At 52.2% G+C, this 20,855-nt stretch overlaps 1 protein-coding gene across 4 annotated transcripts in view; it reads right to left on the bottom strand.

Moving 5' to 3' along the window:
• The window catches only part of Cdh4 (cadherin 4), a 498,494-nt gene that overhangs the window by 63,180 nt on the left and 414,459 nt on the right, over nucleotides 1–20,855 (bottom strand). For all 4 annotated transcript variants that reach the window (XM_040732662.1, XM_005074507.4, XM_040732664.1 and 1 more), the window contains one exon: nucleotides 4,956–5,111. In XM_040732662.1, the coding sequence (XP_040588596.1) occupies nucleotides 4,956–5,111 (156 nt within the window). The remainder of the gene's footprint in view (nucleotides 1–4,955; nucleotides 5,112–20,855) is intronic.

The following is a 20,855-nucleotide window of genomic DNA, read 5'->3' as shown; positions in this document are numbered from 1 at the left end:
TCGTCATGTGAGCCCCCCCAGGGCTCCACCTCATGAGATGAGGTGTTCAGGGAGAAAGGGAACGTGAAATTTCCACCCTCAGTCTGTGACTAGGTCCCTGTCATTTCCAGGCATGAGACCCAGGACAGGCCCCGCCGCTCCTCACTCAGAAGACAGACAGGAAGTGAGGAGGAGAAATCGGTGTGCTGTAAGGCTTGCACCTGGGAGGCACATGCAGGAGTCTCCAGTACCAGCTAGTGAGGCTGAGGTACTACGGAGGCCTTGTTTTGTTTTCGGAGCTGGGATAAAACCCTTGGAGCCTCAGAACCGTGGTCAGAGGCTCAGACACTGTGACCGTGGTGGAGGTCCATGCTGACACCGTCCCCAGTTCTCAGGGATTCCTCCTGCCTGAATGTGGGGTTCTGCACACATCTCTGGGGAAATCCCAGAGGAGGCTCAGCTCCCCTCTAGGGTGAAGAAGGCCTAGGTGAAGGTCCTGGATCCTCGGGGACCCCTGACTCATTCTCTGTTTCTTTTTTTTTTCTTTTCTTTTTCTTTTTTTGTTTTTTTTTTTTGAGACAGGGTTTCTCTGTATTGTTTTGGAGCCTGTCTTGGAACTTGCTCTGTAGACCAGGCTGGCCTTGATCTCACAGAGATCTGCCTGCCTCCACCTCCTGAGTGCTGGGGTTAAAGGCGTGCGTCACCAACGCCTGGCTTCGTTCTCTGTTTCTTGTATCATATCCCGTTCTTATCTCGTCTGTCCGTCTTACTGTCTGTTTCTGTTTATTTCCCTGTGTCTCTCCTGTTTGTCTCTTTACACCTACCTCTCTGTCTCGCCATCTCTCTGCATGTTTCTGCCTGCACCTCCCTGTGTGTCCCTCCCTAAGCGTGTCCTTTCATGTCTCCAGTGGCTCCTAGGGGCACATGCTGTGCCTGGTGGAGAGGTGTGTTGGGTGTGGCCGGAAGCCCATCTTGGGAACCAGCAGCTTTGCTAAGATCCAGTGTGATGTCCTGGGTTCTACGTGTGGACAGTGGTAGTGTGTGGAAGCTTCTGTCCCTGCAGTCAGGACTTCTGCAGCACTGGTCTTCATAGGCTGGAGGGTGTATGAGGCTTCAGAGCTGGTTGTCAGGGAGGGGCGGATGGAGGTCCAAGCTGGCCGGGAAGGACCCTGGGGACCTGCTGTGCTGTCTTTGGACCCAGATGCCTGCTCATCCTCTGGTGAGTTGCCCCTGCTGCCTCTGCCTTCAGTTCTGGGCTTCCACAGAGAGTAGAGGGCAGGCACAAGGTGTCCTGTTGGCTCCAGACTGCTCTGGACACTGAGCGGCTGTGGAGGTGCATGGAGGGAGGGGCCCGTCTTCTGTCCCCTAGGTAACTGAAGTAGCTGTGTTGGGAGCTCTCTGGCTTGGGTGAGAGTGAGGGGTGAGATCCGTGGGCTTTTATATCTGGTTTCTGCAGAAGTGATGTCATCCTGGCCGTAAGTCTCAGACACTCTGCTCCATCGTGTGGCATCTAATTTGCATGATTTGTCTCATTATTTCGAAATCCGCTGTAGTGGCATCTTGCCTTGCCAGGGATATTGTAGTAGGGGCCACACCCTTTGAGCGTGGTTTCGGGGGCAGACGAGACCCTTTTAAGGTAGAGGAGCTGCTGTGTGCTCTCGGATCGCGGAGAGCATTGGAAGGGCAGAGATTGTATCTTCTGGATTTTGGACCAGAGGGGCAGGGGGCAGCGGAGTGAGCTGCACACTGATCTGAAAACTTTGAGCCCCTGACTCTTCCAGTAGGAAGATTATTGAAGAAGCAGAGGAAGGGAGCCCAAGAAGGGCCCATCCCTAAGCTGCTTCCTTCCTGGGACAGCCTGCCAACAGCTGCTACGTCCCAGAAGGCTGAAAGCAATTTTGGGTATGTCCTGAAGCACAGGGCAGATAGAATGTTCTAGTGGGAAATCAGAGGACTTGATAGGGGCCCTCAAGTCAAGGCCTCAGGGAGGAGAGGAAGCAGCAAGCAGAAACTCCTCAGCCCAGGGGCTTTCTCTTAGAGACCGTGATAATTAAAAGTGAATCTGTCTAATCTTGGGAGAAGTGGGTTTAATCAGCGAGTGGCTTCCTTCCTCAGCCCACGAGGAAGTGATGTGCTGACTCCAGGTCGTCCGCCACCCAGGGAAAGAGACAGGGAGAGTGGGGCGGGCTCTGTCTTTCTCCCTCCCAACCTTCAGTTCCACATCTTGTCGAGACCCTCTCTAGCCGTGGGCATAGGCGTCTTTAAAGGATGCATTCTTGAAGTGGCTTATGCCTGCCCGAGGCAGACGGGACAACAAGAGGTGGGGAGAGGAGGTGGCTGGGAAGGGTGGGGATGTGGCCTGACAGAGTGGTCCTTGTCATAGCTTGTGACCCGGACTTCACAGAGTGAGGCACGGCCCCCTGGGGAGCCCCTGCGGGAGGCGCTGACCCTTCTTGTGTGGAAAGCAGCGGCCGAGCCGAGCATTTCCTACCTCTGCTTGAACCTCTGCACCTCAGTCACAGAGAGAGCCGCCATCCCCCAAAACAAAGTCCAGGACAGAGACCAGCTCTAACCATCTTTCATCCAGTCGATCCCACCTGTGAACAAATCCATCTTCCTGCTCAAAAGGGACACGGTGGCTTTCCAACTCCGGGCTCCCCACCCAAGCTAACAACAGCTAACAACACGGTTTGTTTCCTCACTTCCTCTTCCTGACCTTGGCCTCTGCCATAAGACAGTCAAAGTGGGAACGCTCGGACGGCATCTCCTGGCACAGACGGGGAGACGCTGCTGGTACTGGCATCGCCACTGCTTCTTCCCACAGCCTGTGTCTGGCTCTGAAAACCTGGAGATCCAGTCTTCCTCAGGCGGGTAGGTAGGGCCGTGAAGATTCAGTCGTTCCTCGGCTTAGAGCTGGGTTGTACATTCCCCGAAAACTTGGGCTGTGTCTCCTCCAGTCATTTCTGTTTTCCCAGCTCCTAACACAGGGGCCGACTTAGGTTGGATGCTCAAGAAATGAGCCTTGTGTGGAAGGAAGGATGGCTGTGTGGTTAGGATGAGCAAGTGGGTGGACAAACGGACGGGTAGGCGGTGGGCTGGTGGACAGGTAAGTAGATGGGTAGATGGGTAGACAGACTGATGGGAGGAGCAGGGATGCGTAAGTGGACGGGTGAAGAGGCAGGTGGATGGTTGAAGGAGGGGGTGGCTGGATGGGCAGATGGCGGATGAGTAAGCAGTAAGATACTTGGCTGGGTAGATGGACAGGGGGTGACGGGATGGTGGGTAGATGGGGAGTGTGTGTAAGTGTGAGCGGATGGACAGACAGATGAGGAATGAAGTGAGTACAAGGGAGGCGGTGTCTGCAGGGATCATGCTTTTTCTTGAAGTGTCTGTGAAGACGGGCATCTGGAGAGCTGAAGCCAGGTGCTGTGAGCCTGACTGGGGTCACTCTTGTGTCTCAGCAATTCCACAGAAGCCATGGGATGTGCACAGAAGCCCCTGCTCTGTGGACTAAGCAGCGGCTATAGGCTCAGGGAACCATCTCGGGGCAGGAGACGTCTGTGCTCAGAAAGGACAAACCACGTTCCCGAGGTTGCTTCATCAGTTCCTTCAGCAGAGTGCCCTGCTCCTCAAGACTCATTTGGGGGTTGATGGAAAGGTCACCACTTGACAGACCCAACCTCTTGTGATCCCCCTTTCCATGTAGATGGGCAGCGGCAGCTTCAGGGCCGGGCTGTGTCTTTGTCTGAGGATGTAGTGTGGGCAACCTCAAAATCCTTGTGCACCTGGAGCCTCCTTCCTGAGAGGGGAGGACGGGTGATCAATCCTGAGCAAACGGCTACCAACAGAGGAGGAAGCGGGGGTCATCCTTCCAGCAGCACAGCACACGGGAAGTAAGAGCTTGCAGCAGTTAATCTGACAGCGTGGGGGCCGAAGCTGAGAATCCCACCTTTGTTCTGGGATGATTGCCAGAGTGCTGGGCATTCAACATCTGTGCTTTTAGCCACAGGTACACGCAACGCCCCGCCCCGACCACACCTCTGTTCTGTCCACCGGGTAGGGTGGATGTCATCATAACCATGTCACCGCTGCTAGATCTCTTCATGCTGGGGAGAGACCAGGGGGAGTCCAGGATGGACTCACAGAGGTCGAGCGCTGGGCCTGGCCCTTGCAGGTGCTGGAACAGAGCCCAGGGGGACCAGCCACAGTGTCATGTGGCCGTCACATCAGAGAGAGAGAGAGAGAGAGAGAGAGAGAGAGAGAGAGAGAGAGAGAGAGAACATGTAAAGGCTCTAACCTGGGAAGTGCAGATTTAAAGCCCCATCTGACCTGTAAGTGCTGGGGTTGGGCCTGTCGATCAGACTATCAGACTTTGATCTTCTACTGGGCAAGTCCGATCTGGTGGATGGATGCCGGGATCCTCCCCCTGTGCTTCAGGACCCGTGGCCAGGCAGAAGTGAGCTTTGCTGCTGCCACCCTACCAGGGTGGAAGGGTGTGGAAGCGTATGGTGCAGGAGAAACCGTGGCCAACCTACGGCCAAGTGGCAGTTGCGGGTGCCTAGGTCAGCCGGCAGGAACATGTGCGGCAGGCACTTTCTCCCTGAGCCAAGTCTGCCTCTATGCCCAGAGACTGCTGACTTAGGAGAGACATCTCACCCAGAGACACCAACTAGGAAAGGACAACGCAGCAGAGCCAGCCGCCTGAGCCTATAGGACCTTGGGAGGGGGTATAAAGTCAGGTCTAACTTCCTGAATAAAGGAGTCTGCAGCAGGCTCTGCTACTCACTGACTCCCAGTGCCTGAGTCGTCGGTGCTGCGTCTTCCCACCCCCTCCCCCAAGGGGTGTTGGAGCAGGGTCGCCCGCAACAGTATGGGGGGTGGTGTATGAAGCATTGTGGAAGGGCATGAAAGGGTGTGGAAGGGTGCACAGTCTATAGACTACCCGCTATTGCTACCTTCCGTGTTTGGACGCTTACATGGTAAGAGGCTCTTTCCTCCCGGTCCATGGGTCGAGTGACATACATCCTGCCAGACATGGAGTCAATGCTGAAGACCTCCATAGGGGGCTGGTCGGCTCCCACGCCTGTGATGCTGTACCGGATGGGGATGTCATTGTCCTTGTCAGATCTGATCTGAAAGACACAGGAATGCAGATGTGAGCCTGCTGCAGGGGTGGGGTTGACACATGCATCCCGACACCCGGAAGGGCCCGATGCTTGGCCACGCTTTCAGAGCACCGTGGATCACAGCTGGAACAGCCCAGCAGCGTCTCTCTCTCTCTCTCTCTCTCTCTCTCTCTCTCTCTCTCTCTCTCTCTCTCTCTCTCTCTTCTCTCTCTCTCTGTCTGTCTCTGTCTCTGTCTCTCTCTCTGTCTCTGTCTCTCTCTCTGTCTCTCTGTCTCTCTGTCTCTCTGTCTCTCTGTCTCTGTCTCTCTCTGTCTCTCTCTGTCTCTCTCTCTCGTACTGAATTACGCCTGTCTCTTCCCCCGAGAAGCAACTAGCCGCTCTGTCCTAAGGACTACATGTCGGTTCCTTTGGCTGCCAGACACCGTGGAGGAAAAGAGCCAGTCCAGTCTGAACAGGCTTTAGGTGCACGCGCAATAAGATAACCATTTCCTAGTGTGATCTTTTAGAGGAAAATCCCGATTTGCCGTCTAACGCCCATGCATTTGGTCAAAATATCCTATGCTTCATGCACAAAAGGCCCAAGCTTCCATATGTCAATCCAAAGTTTATCAGTGGCACACGCCTTTAATCCCAGCACTCGGGAGGCAGAGGCAGGCGGATCTCTGTGAGTTCGAGACCACCCTGGTCTACCAAGCGAGTTCCAGGACAGCCTCCAAAAACAATACAGAGAAACCCTGTCTGGAAAAAAAAGTTTATCAGAGCAGAAACCTACCCATATCCCACCCTACAACCAATTTCTCTTCCTCGAGGACTCAGAGAGGCTCCAGGAATACACGGGCTCTGGAGCGTGCTGGCCCGTACCTGCCGCTCCCTGCCTATGTCTCTCTTACACCTTATCTTCTGAATGAAAAAGCCCTTGCTACTTTGGTGCTCACGTATGGTTCATCAGTCCTTTGAAGATGCCAAGAATCGGAGATAACAACGGGCTCAGACAGCATCCACCGGTAGTAGAGGGTAGCCAGTGGACGGGGGCTCGTCAGGTGTCAGGGAGATACAAGGTACAATAGTTCAAGGGTTATTTATTTATTTTTTTTGAGACAGGGGCTCATGTAGCTCAGGTTAGCTCAAACTGTTACATAACTTTGAATTCTTGGTCCTCCTCCATCTCCCCGGTCCTGGAACTACAGGCACGCACCATTAAGTCTGGCTTATACAGTGCCAGGAACTGAGTCCATGGCTTCACGCATGTTAGGCATGCACTCCACAAGCTGAGCTACATCCCCAGCCCTCAGTATTTCAAGTTCTGTGTCAAGCTGTGACGTAGCATGCCAGGTTGCAAAGGGATGGCAGTGAGGGACACAGTGGCAGACTGGAGTCCCCGTCTACACCAAAAGCAGGGATCTTACTGGGTGGGTCACTTTTTTTTCATGAAAGAAGGCAGGACTCCCAGTGGCGGTGAGAGAGGTCTGAGGACAGGTTTTCTCTCCAGCTGTGTACATCAGGCTGAAAACCGCTCCAGAGAACTCCAACTCCAAGAAAATCAGACTCGATAGAGAACACCCTTCTTCCTTTTCTTCATATTTTCAGAGATAACTTGAATTAAAAATTTTAATTAAAATATAATTATGTCATTATGCCTTTTCTCCCCTCTTTCAACTTTTGTGGGCTCTTACCCTTTACTTATTGTTGTTATATATTACAGTGGTTTGAGAAAGAATGGTCTTCATAGGCTCATATATTTGAATTCTTAATCGCCAGGGAGTGAAACTGTTTGATAGGATTAGAAAGATTAGCAGGTGTGGCCTTGTTGGAAGAAGTGTGTCATTGAGGGGTAGACTCTGACGTTTCAAAAGCCCATGCCAGGTCCAGTCTCTCCCTTTCTCCCCACTCTGTCTGTCTCCCTCTCTCCCTCCCTCCCTGTCTCCCTCCTTCCCTCCCTCCCTCCCTTCCTCCCTCCCTCCCTCCCTCCCTCCCTCCCTCCCTCCCCCACCTCTTCCTATGGATCAGGACACGGCTTTCACTTTAGCTGTTGCTCTAGTGTCTGCCTGCTACCACGCTCCCCACCATGACGATAATGGACTGAACCTCTGAAACACTAAGCAAGCCCCCAACTAAACATTTTCCTTATAAGAGTTGCCTTGAACATGGTGGCTTTTCATAGCAGTGGAACAATGACTAAGACAGAAATTGGTACCAGGAGTGGGGTGACGGGCCTGTTCATGCTGTTTGTTGGTAGAATGTGTGTTGAGGAAGTCCTGTGTCAATAAAGCACTGCTGGCCAATAGGAATCTAGATAGGTGGGACTAGGAGTCCAGGAGGACTCTGGGAAGGAGAAACACAGAGAGTCAACATGTGACACCATGGGGGTAGGAAGCCTGGAACTATTCTCCGGTAAGAAACATACTTAGATTAGCAATTATGGGATAAATACTTAAATCAGAGCTAGCCAGTAAGAAACAAGCAAGGCCAACAGCTTCATAATTAATATAGCCTCCTGTGTGTTTATTTGGGACTGATGCGGCTCTGGAACCAGGCTGGTGGGAAGGCTTCTCTCAAGGAAAAGGCTTCTCTTTACAAATGTGGGCTTTGGATTAGGAAGCAGTTTGGTGTGTTAAGTTGTCTCACTGCACCATCCTAGCAGGAATAAGGATGGCAGTGCTGAGAATAGCATGGGGCCAACTCAAGAAGTTTCAGAGGGGAGGAATATTAGTAAGTGGCCTAGAGATTGTTCTTGTGACATTTTGTCAAAGAATGTGGCTGACTTTTTTGCCTTTGTCCTAAAATTTTTGCAAGAGGCTAAACTGAAGAGTGTTGGATGAATAGTCTTAGAAGAAGACAGCCTAGGATAGCCTGTGTCACGTGGTTATCAGTGGCCACTCTTACGTAGATCTACAAATGGCAAGGAACAACGGAGTAGAGAAAAATGCGTAGTATACAGTTGAAGAGAAGAAAAGCATCAGGAAATACAATGTGGAAGACAGAAAGAAGTTCCAGTGCTCAAGGAGATAAAAAGTTTAAAGAAAAGACCGATGGATGCTAAGTGGATAAAGGGAGTGGTGACCTCAGGTCAAGACCCCACCCAGCCAAGCTCCCAACTTGTGAGAAGGGTTTAAGGGGCAGCAAAAGGAGTCACCAACAGGAAGATGATGCAAACGTCACTGAACTAGGGGGCCAAGTTCCAGCCCCAGAAGGCAGCAGAACTTGGCCATTTTGGCCAAGCGGTTCTAGCTTCAGAGTCATGAGTTCAAGACAGGTTGTGGAAGCTCCCACCAAGGCTAAGGAAAGCTGCTGAGGCCAGGCGTGTGTCAGGGGTGTCCCTGCATGGAAAGCTCAGAGAGGCCGTTTTGTGAAGCTGTGAAGGTGAAGCCTGGCTTGTGAGAGACCCCAAGATGTTGGAGACGCCAGCGTGGTTGGACACCTGCCAAAGGTGAGCTGCAATCCACATGTGGAATCAGCCCCGGAGACAGAAGTACGTTTTGGTCAACAAAGCTGAAAGGAGCTGGAAATCTGAAGAGTGCTTTGACATCAGACATGGAGATGCAGAATTTGGCCTTTGTCCAGCTGGTTTTTGCTCTTGCTTTGGTCCTATATTTCCTTACTATGCTCCCTTTCCTCCATTTTGGAATGGTAATGTATATTCTGTGCCATTGTATGTTGGGAGTGTGTGGTCTGCTTTTTGGTTTTGGTTTTACAAGGGTTACAATGAAGAGACTGCCCTTGAGTCTTAGAAGAGACTTTGAGCTTTGGACTTTTAAACAGTGTTGACACTGTGATAGGCTACGGGGACATTTTAAGTTGGATTGAATGCACATTGTGTTTTGATATGGGTAGAAGCCTTTGGGGGCCAGAGGTGGAATGTGGTGGTTTGATTAAGAATGGTCCCCATAGGCTCTTATATTTGAATTCTTGGTCATCTGGAAGTGGAACTTTCTGAGAGGATTAGAAGGATTGGAGGTGTGGCCTTGTCAGAGGAAGTGTGCTACTGGGGGTAGGCTTTGAGTTTTCAAAAGCCAGGCCCAGTCTCTCTCTCTCTTTGCCTATGGATCGTGACGTAACTCTCGTTATTACTCAGCACCATGCCTGTCTGCACGCGGCCACGCTCGCCACCATAATCACAATGAACCAAGCCTCTGAAACAGCAAGTAACCCCCCAATTAAATGCTTCCTTTCATAAGAGTTGCCTTGTCAGGGTGTCTTTTCACAGCAATGGAACAGTGACTTAGAAATCTATGTGACTAAATGTCTAAACACAACTGCTGAATCTGGTTAGTGTTGCTTGTGTGTATTTTTGTTTTTGAGGGGGCCTGACCATTGGGGCTAGATAACCGATTTGGACACTCAGCTCTGGGGGAGATCAAGTTTCCATCTCTCAGCGGTTTAATTGATGGCAGCTCCTCATCTAGTGAGGGCCTCATGTTATTTCTGGCATGTCAAACAGAATGCTTCCTTCCATTCATTCTCTCTCTCTCTCTCTCTCTCCCTCTCTCTCTCCCTCTCTCTCTCTGTCTGTCTCTCTCCCCTCCCTTCCCTCCCTTCCCTCTCTCTCTCTTTCTTTCTTTCTTTCTTTCTTTCTTTCTTTCTTTCTTTCTTTCTTTCTTTCTTTCTCTCTTTCTGAGACAGAGTCTCACTATATAGTCTAAACTGGCCTAGAACTTGCTATGTAAGCAGACCAGGCTAATCTCAAGAGATCGGTCTGTCTGTTTCTTGAGTGCTGGGATTAAAGGTGTGCCTCACCATGTCCAGCTGAGAATACCTTTCTTTCTTTCTTTCTTTCTTTCTTTCTTTCTTTCTTTCTTTCTTTCTAAAAAAGATTTTATTTATTTATTTATTTATTTAATATATAGTGTTCTGCCTACATCCCAGAAGAGGGCATCAGATGGTTGTGAGCCACCATGTGGTTGCTGGGAATTGAACTCAGGACTCCTGGAAGAGCAATCGGTCCTCTTAACCTCTGAGTCATCTCTCCAGCCCGAGAATACCTTTATTAAAGCAGCATTCACCATGGTTGAACCAGAGCTGGTTACACTAGAATGAGGTCACCAACACCAAATCACCAAGGGCAACAGAATGACTCTCTGGCATTGTAACAGTAGGCAGAAGTCCCTTTCCTGTTGGGGGAGCATGGAGTTTTCACCACATAGCCATCAGGGCAAACCTATGACTTCTTGTGTTGGCTCTGGGAGAAGAAGCAGGCAAGACAGCTGTGAACATATGTGTGGTGCACCCAGTCTATGGGGTTCAGTTCTAGGCCCCCAATGCCCCCCGCTTATGCTTCCGTGACAATGCAGGGGACAGCGCTTCTGACAATAGGGCTGGAATAGGTCAGGGTTGGGTGGTAGGCATCTGGGCTCCCTTGCTGGCTTAGCTAGAGCCATCTCTTCATTCAGGTGCTGGCGATGCCGTCTAGGCTTGTGTCATCTGGTCTGGGCATGGCAGAAAGAGTCTCCGTGGCGGTGAGTTGTCCCATGTGTCACCTTGGTGAGAGGACACTCTCTACGAGCCTGTGTATTCTCCATCCTCGCAGAGGCTCCATGGGGTTTAGTAACTAGGGACACGGAGAGTCTAGAGGCCAGCAGAGCCTGCCCTGTGTGTGGGTTCTTGGTGCCTGAAGGGTGAGGGGCAGTTCCCACAGAGGTGAGTCGGAAGCATGTGCGTTGGGACAGGCCTGGAGTGCCCTTGGGCTGGTACATTGGGAGCTCTGGCTCTGGGACTGGACTAGAGTATTGGAGTCACAGTCAGGTCTTGAGTGATGCTGGCCTAGTAGCACTGGATGAAGGGGACAACGGAGCCGGGAGACAGTCCTCTGGTGAGAGTGAGTGCTGAGTGTCTGTCTCTGTAGCCCCAGGACAGGTGCTGCGGCTTCAAGTCTGGCTGCTGCTCCATCCATCTGGCTACAGGGACACTTCAATTAATTATTTAATTATAGCTGTACTGAAAGGAACAGGCCACAGGCCATACAGTTAAAGGCTTTTTTTTGTTTGTTTATTTTTGCATTTTAAAGGAAACTCGTTGTGTTTGGATCGTCTTCTGGGCCATTTCGAAAGCGCCCTCTGAGTTATAGCAGCAGTGGGCCACTGAGCGCGTGTCCAGGGGCTCTTTGCACAGACCTTGGAACGCTCCGATTCTCTCATAGTTTACCTTGCGGAGGAGAAATACTGTGTGAAGGAAGTCAGCGGGCCAGGGGAGAGCACTTTCCTGTGATTTGTGTCTGGAGAATGAGGAAAACGCTGCAGGCAGACATGGACGCCAAGCGGGGAGCAGAAGAACGGACAGCCCTCCCTCCCGCTGCCTGCTGAGGGGCCACCGAGGATTGCTGGGGCTCCTTTGCATTAGTTATTAGAGGACAGAACAGATGGTAAAAGGTTAGTTTAAAGGGATGTCTGCATTAGAATAACGTACGGCGCTGACGTTTGTGTTCACCTGGGGATGGTAGCAGGGCCCCCGCTACCTCAGGTGGAAGGAGGAGGGAGGTCCCAGAGCCTCCCACATAGAGCATTTGCCTTGCTCAGATGAACTTGAAGCTGGAGGAGGTCACCATGTGGGTTCCAGCTGCAGACACCTGGGGCTTATTCTCAGTGTGTTCAAGTGAGAAGGCGGGGGGGGGGGGCAGAATCACATCTGGATTCCAGATGTGTGTGTGTGTAAGGGAGGAGGGGGGAATGGCAGTGAGGGAGAGAGAGAGAGGAGAGACAGAGAGAGAGAGAGAGACAGAGAGAGAGGAGAGACAGAGAGAGAGGAGAGACAGAGAGAGAGAGAGGAGAGAGAGAGAGAGGGGGGAGAGAGAGAGAGGAGAGAGAGAGAGGGGGGCGTCCATTCAGAAGGCTGTCAGTGAGAAGAGAGACTGTGAGGATGTGGGGAGTACGGGACAAGAGAGTGGCTGAGAACGTCACACCCAAATGTGGCTCATTTGTTCTTATCTGCAGGCAGTTACAGACACAGACACACTGTACACGGATGCATAGACTCAATATGCACACATACATACATACACATGCAAACACACATGTACACACATGCACACACATGTACACACATACACACATGCACACACATGTACATACACATGCACACACATATTCACACGCATGTACACGCACACACACACACCCCATACAATACACACACACAAAACCACACATATACAAACATGTGTGCTCAAACACAAACAGTACAAAGATCCGTGCTAACACATCCAAGCACATAAGTGCATACAAGCCTCCATGCCCACACCATGGCCTCTCCCTGGGCACTGGCCTCTGAAGGAGTTGGATATTCCGTGGCTAATGGTTCTGTCACTCATAGGCCTCTCTGGTCCCTGCCCTGGCATTTCAAAAGATGCTTAGATAATCCTCAGGATCAACCCGGTCCAGGAGGACGTGGCTCTCTGGTGAGGTGTTTTTGTGCTTTCTCCTTGTACCGTGTTAAGCCCAGAGTCTTTCCAGGGAGAACAGGTTGCAATTTCTCATTTTTGTTCCCCGCTGGGAGTCTGCAAGCCTGCAGCCGCTCCTGCTTCTTCTTCGAGTGAAGGGCTCTGAGTCGTGACAGCCGTGCCTCCCCCCACCCCTCTGCCCACGCGCCAGGATGGAGACGGCTGGATTTACTCTTGGCCGTGACTGCAGCCAGCAAGACTGTAGCTGGCCAAGAAAGGCAATTTTCTTTTAAAACCCGTCTCTCACTGAAGCCCAGAGGTAAGAAGATGTTTGCATCTAAACGCATTTGCAGCTTCCTGTGGTCTCAGCTGCGTGCACATAAACTCTAATGTTCTTGGTGCTTAAACTTGATCCCACAGCTGACAGAGAATCAGGCTTTTCCTTGGTCTTCTGCATCCACTCACTTCTGCTTTTCCCCTCCCCCCGCCACCACCGCACCGGCAACCCCGCCCTGGCCCCGTCTCCATTTTTCCTCCCCTGCCCCATCGTCATCAATCACTAACGATGCCTCACATACCTTGCTGGGGCTTGGGAATCCAATAGGGTACCCTGCCCCCCAGAGTGGCACATCTGGTCTTGGAAGGTGTATACAGCAGGCGCCTCATAATGACTAGATGAGCAAATGGAACCTGGACTCACAGCCCAAGGGCAGGGTAGACAGACAGAGACAGCCGGGTCACCATCCTAAGAAAGGCTTCCTGCAGGACAGCAGGGCCGCCCTGTGGCCCAGAGGACGGGGAGTGGGCAGGCCGCGGGGAGGTGTGGAGAGAAGGTTCGGCACAACCTGAGGCTTGGTGAGGCCAGAGGGGTGCTGGGGCCTCTGTGAGCCGTTATTGCACGGGGAACAAAGACCGAGATTGCGGGAGTGGGAAGAGAGGTCAGGGAGAGACAAAGCACTCCAGCCCCAGCTCGCTGGAGCCTGGCCTGGAGACGACTTGGAGCCCACAGCAAAAGATGAAAGGTTATACACCGCTTCGCTCTTGCTCGCCGCCCTGCTGGCCAAGAGCAGTTCCAGCAGCTACTCTCCAGTCTCAGCGTTATCTCTGGATCATGTCTTCCCACCTAACGGGCCCACGTCAGGATGCAGTACCCGGGCCATGTGCTCTGACACCAGCTGAGTCGCCCACCCTGAGGCGGAGCTAGCTGTGCAGGAGTCTCTAGCCCTCCGAAGAGACCCACAGTCAAACACTAGGCGGAGCTTAGGAGTCCTGCAGAAGAGGGGGAGGAAGGATCGTAGGACCCGGAGTTGTCGGGGACACAAGAAAACCCACAGAATCAGTTAACCTGGGCTCACAGGGGCTCACAGAGACTGACAACCAGGGAGCCTGCATGGGACTGACCTAGGCACTTTACATGTATGTGACAGCTTGCGTAGCTTGGCCTTCTTGTGGGGCCCCTAACAGTGGGAGCAGGGGCTGTCCCTGGCTCTTTTGTTGGCTTTTGGGACCCTGCTCCTCATGCCCGGTTGCCTTGTCCAGCCCTACTTAGTCTTGCTGCGACGTGTTAACAGTTTCGGGAAGTGACTGCGAAACCGCAGCCCTATCGTATGTGAGACCCTCGGAACTCGCCACAGCCTCTCACTGAAGAGCCCTTTGCTGGTTGTGGAGTGCTCAGCCCCAAACAGGCCGTCTCTGCGTCACCCACTCCAGGGCTCTCCCTGTGGGAGAGGGGTCAGAAAGAACATAGGTGCCGTGAAATGCTGTTAGCGGCAACGGTTACCTGCACGGCTTCCAGCCTTCCACATTTCACTATGGATGGGGAGGAGCTAATGAGGCCACACCCCTCCCTGAGGAGCCGTTAGCACTTAATGGTTGCTGGGGGAGAGAGGGCTGTTTTCTTCAGAAGTCACTGTTGACTGCCCATGCTCTTAGGGTTTCTATTGCCGTGAGGAGACACCATAACTATGGTAACTCTTACAAAGGAAAACAAGTAATGGGAGCTGGTTTAGTCCATTATCATCATGGCGGCAGCATGCAGGCGGCCATGGTCCCGGAGAGGGAGCTGAGAGCTCTGCGTCGGAACCCGCAGGCAGCGGGAAGAGACTGCCACACTGGGTGTGGCCTGGGCATCCGAGACCTCAAAGCTCACTTCCATAGCGACACACTTCCACCAACAAGGCCACACCTGCTCCAACAAGGCCACACCTCCTGATAGTGCCACGCCCTCTGAGCCTGTGGGGGGACATTTTTATTTAAACCACCACACTACCCCCAACCCACACTCACGTAAGCAACCCTGAGTCACAGAAAGGATCACAGAAGAACCAACCACCTAACCAACTAACCAGCCAACTAGCCAGCCAACGAGCCAGCCAACTAACCAGTCAACCAACCAAAAAGACATGCAAGGATGGGGACACATGGAGAAGCTGTTTGGAGGGTGGGGGGATGGCAGGATAATGGGGAGGATGACAATGTCCAAAACTCATCACAGACATGCATGGAATTGCCCAAGGAGAAAGCTTGCCAGCGGTTGGACACAGCTGGCTGTTACAACTGCTCTCATCCACCGAACGGCACAAACATGGGGCCTAGCCCTGCCCCAACTCCTCCTTGACTTATGGACACTATTGAGGAGATTTGAAGTGTTTCTTGCACTTCACGAAGTATTTCACCGAGCACAATGACATTGAGCGTTCACTTATTATCACTCAGGTTCCTGTAGCAGGAACCCCAGCACGTGACAGGAACGGGGTGGGGGGGGAGGCGTTCGTGGCAGAACGCGGCAGCCTTCACTTATGCTATTCACAATTGCTTTGGGCTTCATAAATCATGGGAAAGGCCCTCAAAGTCACATGAATACTAATGAAAGGTATGAATATGTTCTTATAAAATTTGCCTGGTGGGGAAGAGGGAATTAGTTGCTCTCAGAGATGCCCTTCGGGTTGTATCAAATTAATAAGGCCAGGCTCTCTTAATTTCTAGTGGGGGATTGGACGGGCTTTATTGCCAACAGTGGGATGGCAGTGTGGTCGTGTGTGCGTGTGCGTGTGCGTGTGCGTGTGTGTGTGTGTGTGTGTGTGTGTGTGTGCGCGCGCGCCCACACGTACCCACCTGGCCTGTTGATACACAAAGGCCCGATTAACTTTCGGGTCATGTCATTTCCCCATTGGGAGACAGTCAAAGTGCCCTGCCCTCCCCGGCCAGTAGGAGGAGCACAGGATGGCCTCTGGCATCATTCCTCAGGCACCACCCCTCTTGTTGTTTTGAGACAAGGTTTCTCACTGGCCTGGAGATGACTGAGTTGGCTAGGCTGGCCTGGTCAGTTAGCTCCAGGGATCCACAGTCTCTGCCTCTCCAGCTTTGGCCTTACAAAGCACATTCCACTACATCTGCCATTTGTGTGGGTTCTGGGGATCGAATGCACGTGTTTGTGCTTGCAAAGCTTTTCCTTTAATCTTAGGGCACACACAGGCATGCACTCAAATGACCATGTCTTCAGTCATGTGAACAATTGCCTCCTGTGCAGCGAGGCTCGAGATTTGCTGGGCCTTTGCCTTTAGCTTTCAGGAGTTTCTTTTGAAGATTCAATTTTGAAGACAACTTGGTAAACAAAGCAAAATGCTAAAGCCAGACTCTGGCAAAGCATATTTAGCACATTTACTCTGGCCCCCAGTGCTAGATGCGACCTCTCACACAAAGCGTCTGACTGTCTATTTGAAGACACACAGGTAGAGCCCAGCCCACTTCTTAGATAACTGGTAGCAGCTATGCATTCTTCTATTTTGCGTGTGTTTGTGTGTGTGCAAACTGTAGTGATCCCCCTTTCCAGCTCTGGGTTCAGGACACACGCTTCCAATGCTTGGCTTTGTAGGTCGGTGCTGGGACTTGAACTCAGGTCTTCACACTTGCCCAGAAACAACACTTTATCAACAAAGCCATCTCCCCAGATCCCTTTGCTTTTTTTTTTCTGAAAAGTCTTGCTATGTAGTCCAGACTGGCCTCAAATCATGGTCTTTCTGACTCTACTCTGTGAGTGTTGGATTACAGGTGTGCACCGCGGTGACTCTACCCTCTGAGCTCTGGATTACAGGTGTGCACTGGTATGACTCTGACCTCTGAGCTCTGGATTACAGGTGTGCGCCGGTGTGACTTTGCCCTCTGAGTGTTGGGATTACACGTGTGCACCGGTGTGACTCTGCCCTCTGAGCTCTGGATTACAGGTGTGCACCGTGGTGACTCTGCCCTCTGAGCTATGGGATTACAGGTGTGCACCGCGGTGACTCTGCCCTCTGAGCGCTGGATTACAGGTGTGCACCACCGTGACTCTGCCCTCTGAACACTGGATTACAGGTGTGCACCACCGTGACTCTGCCCTCTGAGCGCTGGATTACAGGTGTGCACCACTGTACCCGGCTTCCCACTTTGCTTCCCTTCTTCGATAGTTCTGATCAAGGTTTTGTTTTTAGACTTCATAGAGGACCATGAGACATCTGGACCACACAAGGCAGGAAGAAAGGTGGGAGGTGACCATGTCACCCAACAGAGCCAGGACAGCACCTTGGTCAGAATAGACATGGGCTCTGGAAGGTGACACAGGCTTCTGGTCTTCCTGCAGCAAGCAGTGTCCCAGGGACTGGGTGCATTTGTAGGTACTGAGTCATGTGCCACACAGCACCCTCCTGAGAGTGGTACTTTTGAAAGTCTGCTAAGATACTTCCTCCTGGAACCCTTGTCAGCTTATGCCACATTTCCACCTGTGGACATTTCTTCCTGGGCACTCTCTCAGCCCTGTGTGTGTCCCTGTGGCTCCGGTGGCAGGTGGTGATGTCCAATAGACGTGAGTTTAGATAAAGGCATCAGTGACATGTTCTCACATAAGATGACACTACGGCCAAGACCTGGACCGAGAGGAGAGACAGCCACCTGGGTGATGGGAGACAGTGTTTCGGCAGAAAATGTCTAAGAAACAAACCTCCGGGGGCTGAGGCTTAGAGCCGGGGGCACTCAGCTGTCGCAGCCAAGGACTAGCAAGGTGGTCAGTGTGGCGGGAGGGGTGAGCAGGCGGTGTGTTGGGAGATGAGGGCAGTGCTCAGGAGGCCACATGCTGTGCGGCCAAGGAAGACCTTTGGGGTCCTGGCTTTTGTCCTGGTGACGAGGGACCCAGACTGGCATGGTGAGCACAAGGTATTGTCTGTCATGTTTCTAGGACCATTCAGTTTTGCTGTTGAATGGCACCTGCGACAGGAGTTAGCGCTGAAGCAGGAGGATGGCATAGGAGCCGTGGAGAAGATGCTGGTGAGGGGTGGCCACGTCCTTGGGGCAGGTGGCAGGGGGGTGACTGAAGTTTGTTTTGAAGGTACAGATGACACGGTCTAGAGATATGTAACACGCGGGGTGTGAGTAGAGACTGGAACACATGACTCCAGACAACCGGGAAAACACAGATACTACTATCATAGGTGACTCCCGTGCAAAGCATGGGTTCATGTTGAGGGTGCCGGGGCTTCATGGGACATGCTAAGTCTGACAGTCAAGCAGCAGGATGTCCCAGAGCACAGTTGGTTGGGCTCAGCTCTGCAGTAGTTCAAATTCTGGCTTTATTGTTTTCTACCAGTGATCTCGGGCACATGACTTCTTTTTTGCCTCAGTTTCCCCCTGGGCGAGTGCTAAGTGAGGCGTGTCTTGTGAAGAAGGGCGTGGCGGAGCTGGCACATCTCCTGTCCAGCGTGTAATTGTGATGCATGTGCGTGGTGGTGGCAGGAGCTGATGGGCTTTTACGTCATGGGTGACATTATGATGACAAGAGAAAGGGGAAAACACCACCCACCAACTCTAAACTCTATAGGTCCAACAAGAGTCCACTGTGCCACACGCCGGAGTATTGCAGCCGGGGCCCTGGGATGAAGGGTGTGGCAATGGGAAGAGTGGGTTTTGGAAAAATCCCATCCCCAAGCATCATCAATCACCCTTGAAGCGATGCTGTGACAGCCGTCAGCACACAGAGAACTTAGCTGCCAGTGTGATCATGAGTCTGTTCCTACCGCGTGCGGCCCGATGTTTTCCCAGCCTCCCTTTTGTAGACTAATGGGAACAGCTCTGCAGACAACATAGGCCTCCGCGAAAGGATTCTCCTGTGTTAAATGCTGGACGTCATGTGGCCCACGCCTTTTGTTTGACACCAATTCTGGTTTCCTACAGAGCTCCTTCCTCCCTGGTTTTCCTGATGGCTAATCCCAGATAGACCACTGAGGCCAGTGTTAGAAGAACGAGCTTGAGCACGAGCATGAGCACGAGCACGAGCATGAGCATGAGTATGAGCACGAGCATGAGCATGAGCATGAGCATGAGCATGAGCACGAGCATGAGCACGAGCACGAGCATGAGCACGAGCATGAGCACGAGCATGAGCATGAGCATGAGCATGAGTATGAGTATGAGCATGAGCACGAGTATGAGCATGAGCATGAGCATGAGCATGAGCTTGAGTATGAGCATGAGCATGAGCTTGAGTATGAGCATGAGCATGAGCTTGAGTATGAGCATGAGCATGAGCATGAGTATGAGCACGAGCACGAACATGAGCATGAGCATGAGCATGAGTATGAGCATGAGCATGAGCATGAGCTTGAGTATGAGCACGAGCACGAGCATGAGCACGAGCACGAACATGAGCATGAGCATGAGTATGAGTATGAGCATGAGTATGAGCATGAGCATGAGCATGAGCATGAGCATGAGTATGAGTATGAGCATGAGCATGAGCATGAGTATGAGCTTGAGTATGAGCACGAGCACGAGCATGAGCACGAGCACGAACATGAGCATGAGCATGAGTATGAGCACGAGCATGAGCACGAGCATGAGCATGAGCATGAGCATGAGTATGAGCATGAGCATGAGCATGAGCATGAGCACGAGCACGAGCATGAGCATGAGCATGAGCATGAGCACGAGCATGAGCATGAGCATGAGCATGAGTATGAGCACGAGCATGAGCATGAGTATGAGCATGAGCATGAGCATGCATGAGCATGAGCACGAGCATGAGCTTGAGCACGAGCATGAGCACGAGCATGAGCATGAGCATGAGCATGAGCACGAGCATGAGCATGAGCATGAGTATGAGCACGAGCATGAGCATGAGTATGAGCACGAGCATGAGCATGAGCATGAGCATGAGTATGAGTATGAGCACGAGCATGAGCACGAGCATGAGCACGAGCACGAGCACGAGCATGAGCACGAGCATGAGTATGAGCATGAGCACGAGCATGAGCATGAGCATGAGCATGAGCATGAGCATGAGCATGAGCACGAGCACGAGCATGAGCACGAGCACGAGCACGAGCATGAGCATGAGCATGAGCATGAGCATGCATGAGCATGAGCACGAGCATGAGCTTGAGCACGAGCATGAGCATGAGCATGAGCATGCATGAGCACGAGCACGAGGCTTCTCACAGCAGACCTCTTGATGCAGGGGTGGAGGTGGCGGGAACTTTGCTTCCTCAGGGAGACCTGTGACTCGGTAGTGACACTTCAGAGGGTCTCTTGGCTTTAAGGTCTACCTCGCTATCCTCAGCTACACGCTTGATTCTATACTGGAGTAGTGGGAAGGGGGAAAACACCCTTTAGCATTCTTCTCCATCTCTGCAAGACTCAAGAGCTACTGTGCATTTCCCCGTCATCCCGCCCACCCCGCAACCTGCCCCAGATAGGGAAACACTGGGGGTGGCTTTGAAAAAAAATGACACAGAGTGTGAGGGTGCTGTGTCTCAGAGTAAAGTGGGCACAGTCCAGGGACATCATCCTAAAACTGGGGGGGGGGATGGTGAGGTGGGAACGTGTTGCTTCCAACACCTGGTGGAAAAATTTACAGGCAGAGACACGCTATGGCCCAGACAATAATGCTCCTTGGTGACTCCAGCAACTCCTTCTTGAGCCTCAAGACACTGAGAGCTCCCAGTTTTTGATAAAACATGTGCTTACGCATGAAGAGAGCTGCCCACCACGCGCGATCACAGTGCGGTATTTATAGATGAGACAGTGCTGGGTGTGAAATAAGAGAACGGCATCTTATTTTCTGCCGCGTGGGCACAGGCTGTCAACCTTCTTCAGCCACCAGCTAGCTGGGCGGACCCTGAGGGCAGAGAAACTCAGCGGGATACAAAAGCACACAATTGCTCGATGGCCATCAAAGGCTTCTACCCCGAGTTTGGGGTCGAACAGCTCAAGTCAGAGTCCTCATGTTACCTAGTGAACTCTGGTCGAGTTTAACCTCCGAGTTCTCCATCTCCTCGTTATGAAGAGGGGCCTGAGACGCCCACTGAGCAAAACTACCGAGAGGATCAGAGCAAAGATGCCCGTAGCCCAAAGAA

The sequence above is a fragment of the Mesocricetus auratus genome, unplaced genomic scaffold (assembly GCF_017639785.1).
Source record: "Mesocricetus auratus isolate SY011 unplaced genomic scaffold, BCM_Maur_2.0 Super-Scaffold_100028, whole genome shotgun sequence".
NCBI classification, from domain to species: domain Eukaryota; kingdom Metazoa; phylum Chordata; class Mammalia; order Rodentia; family Cricetidae; genus Mesocricetus; species Mesocricetus auratus.
The sequence above is the reverse complement of the archived record's forward strand: the minus strand, read 5'-3'. Positions and strand labels throughout refer to the sequence as shown.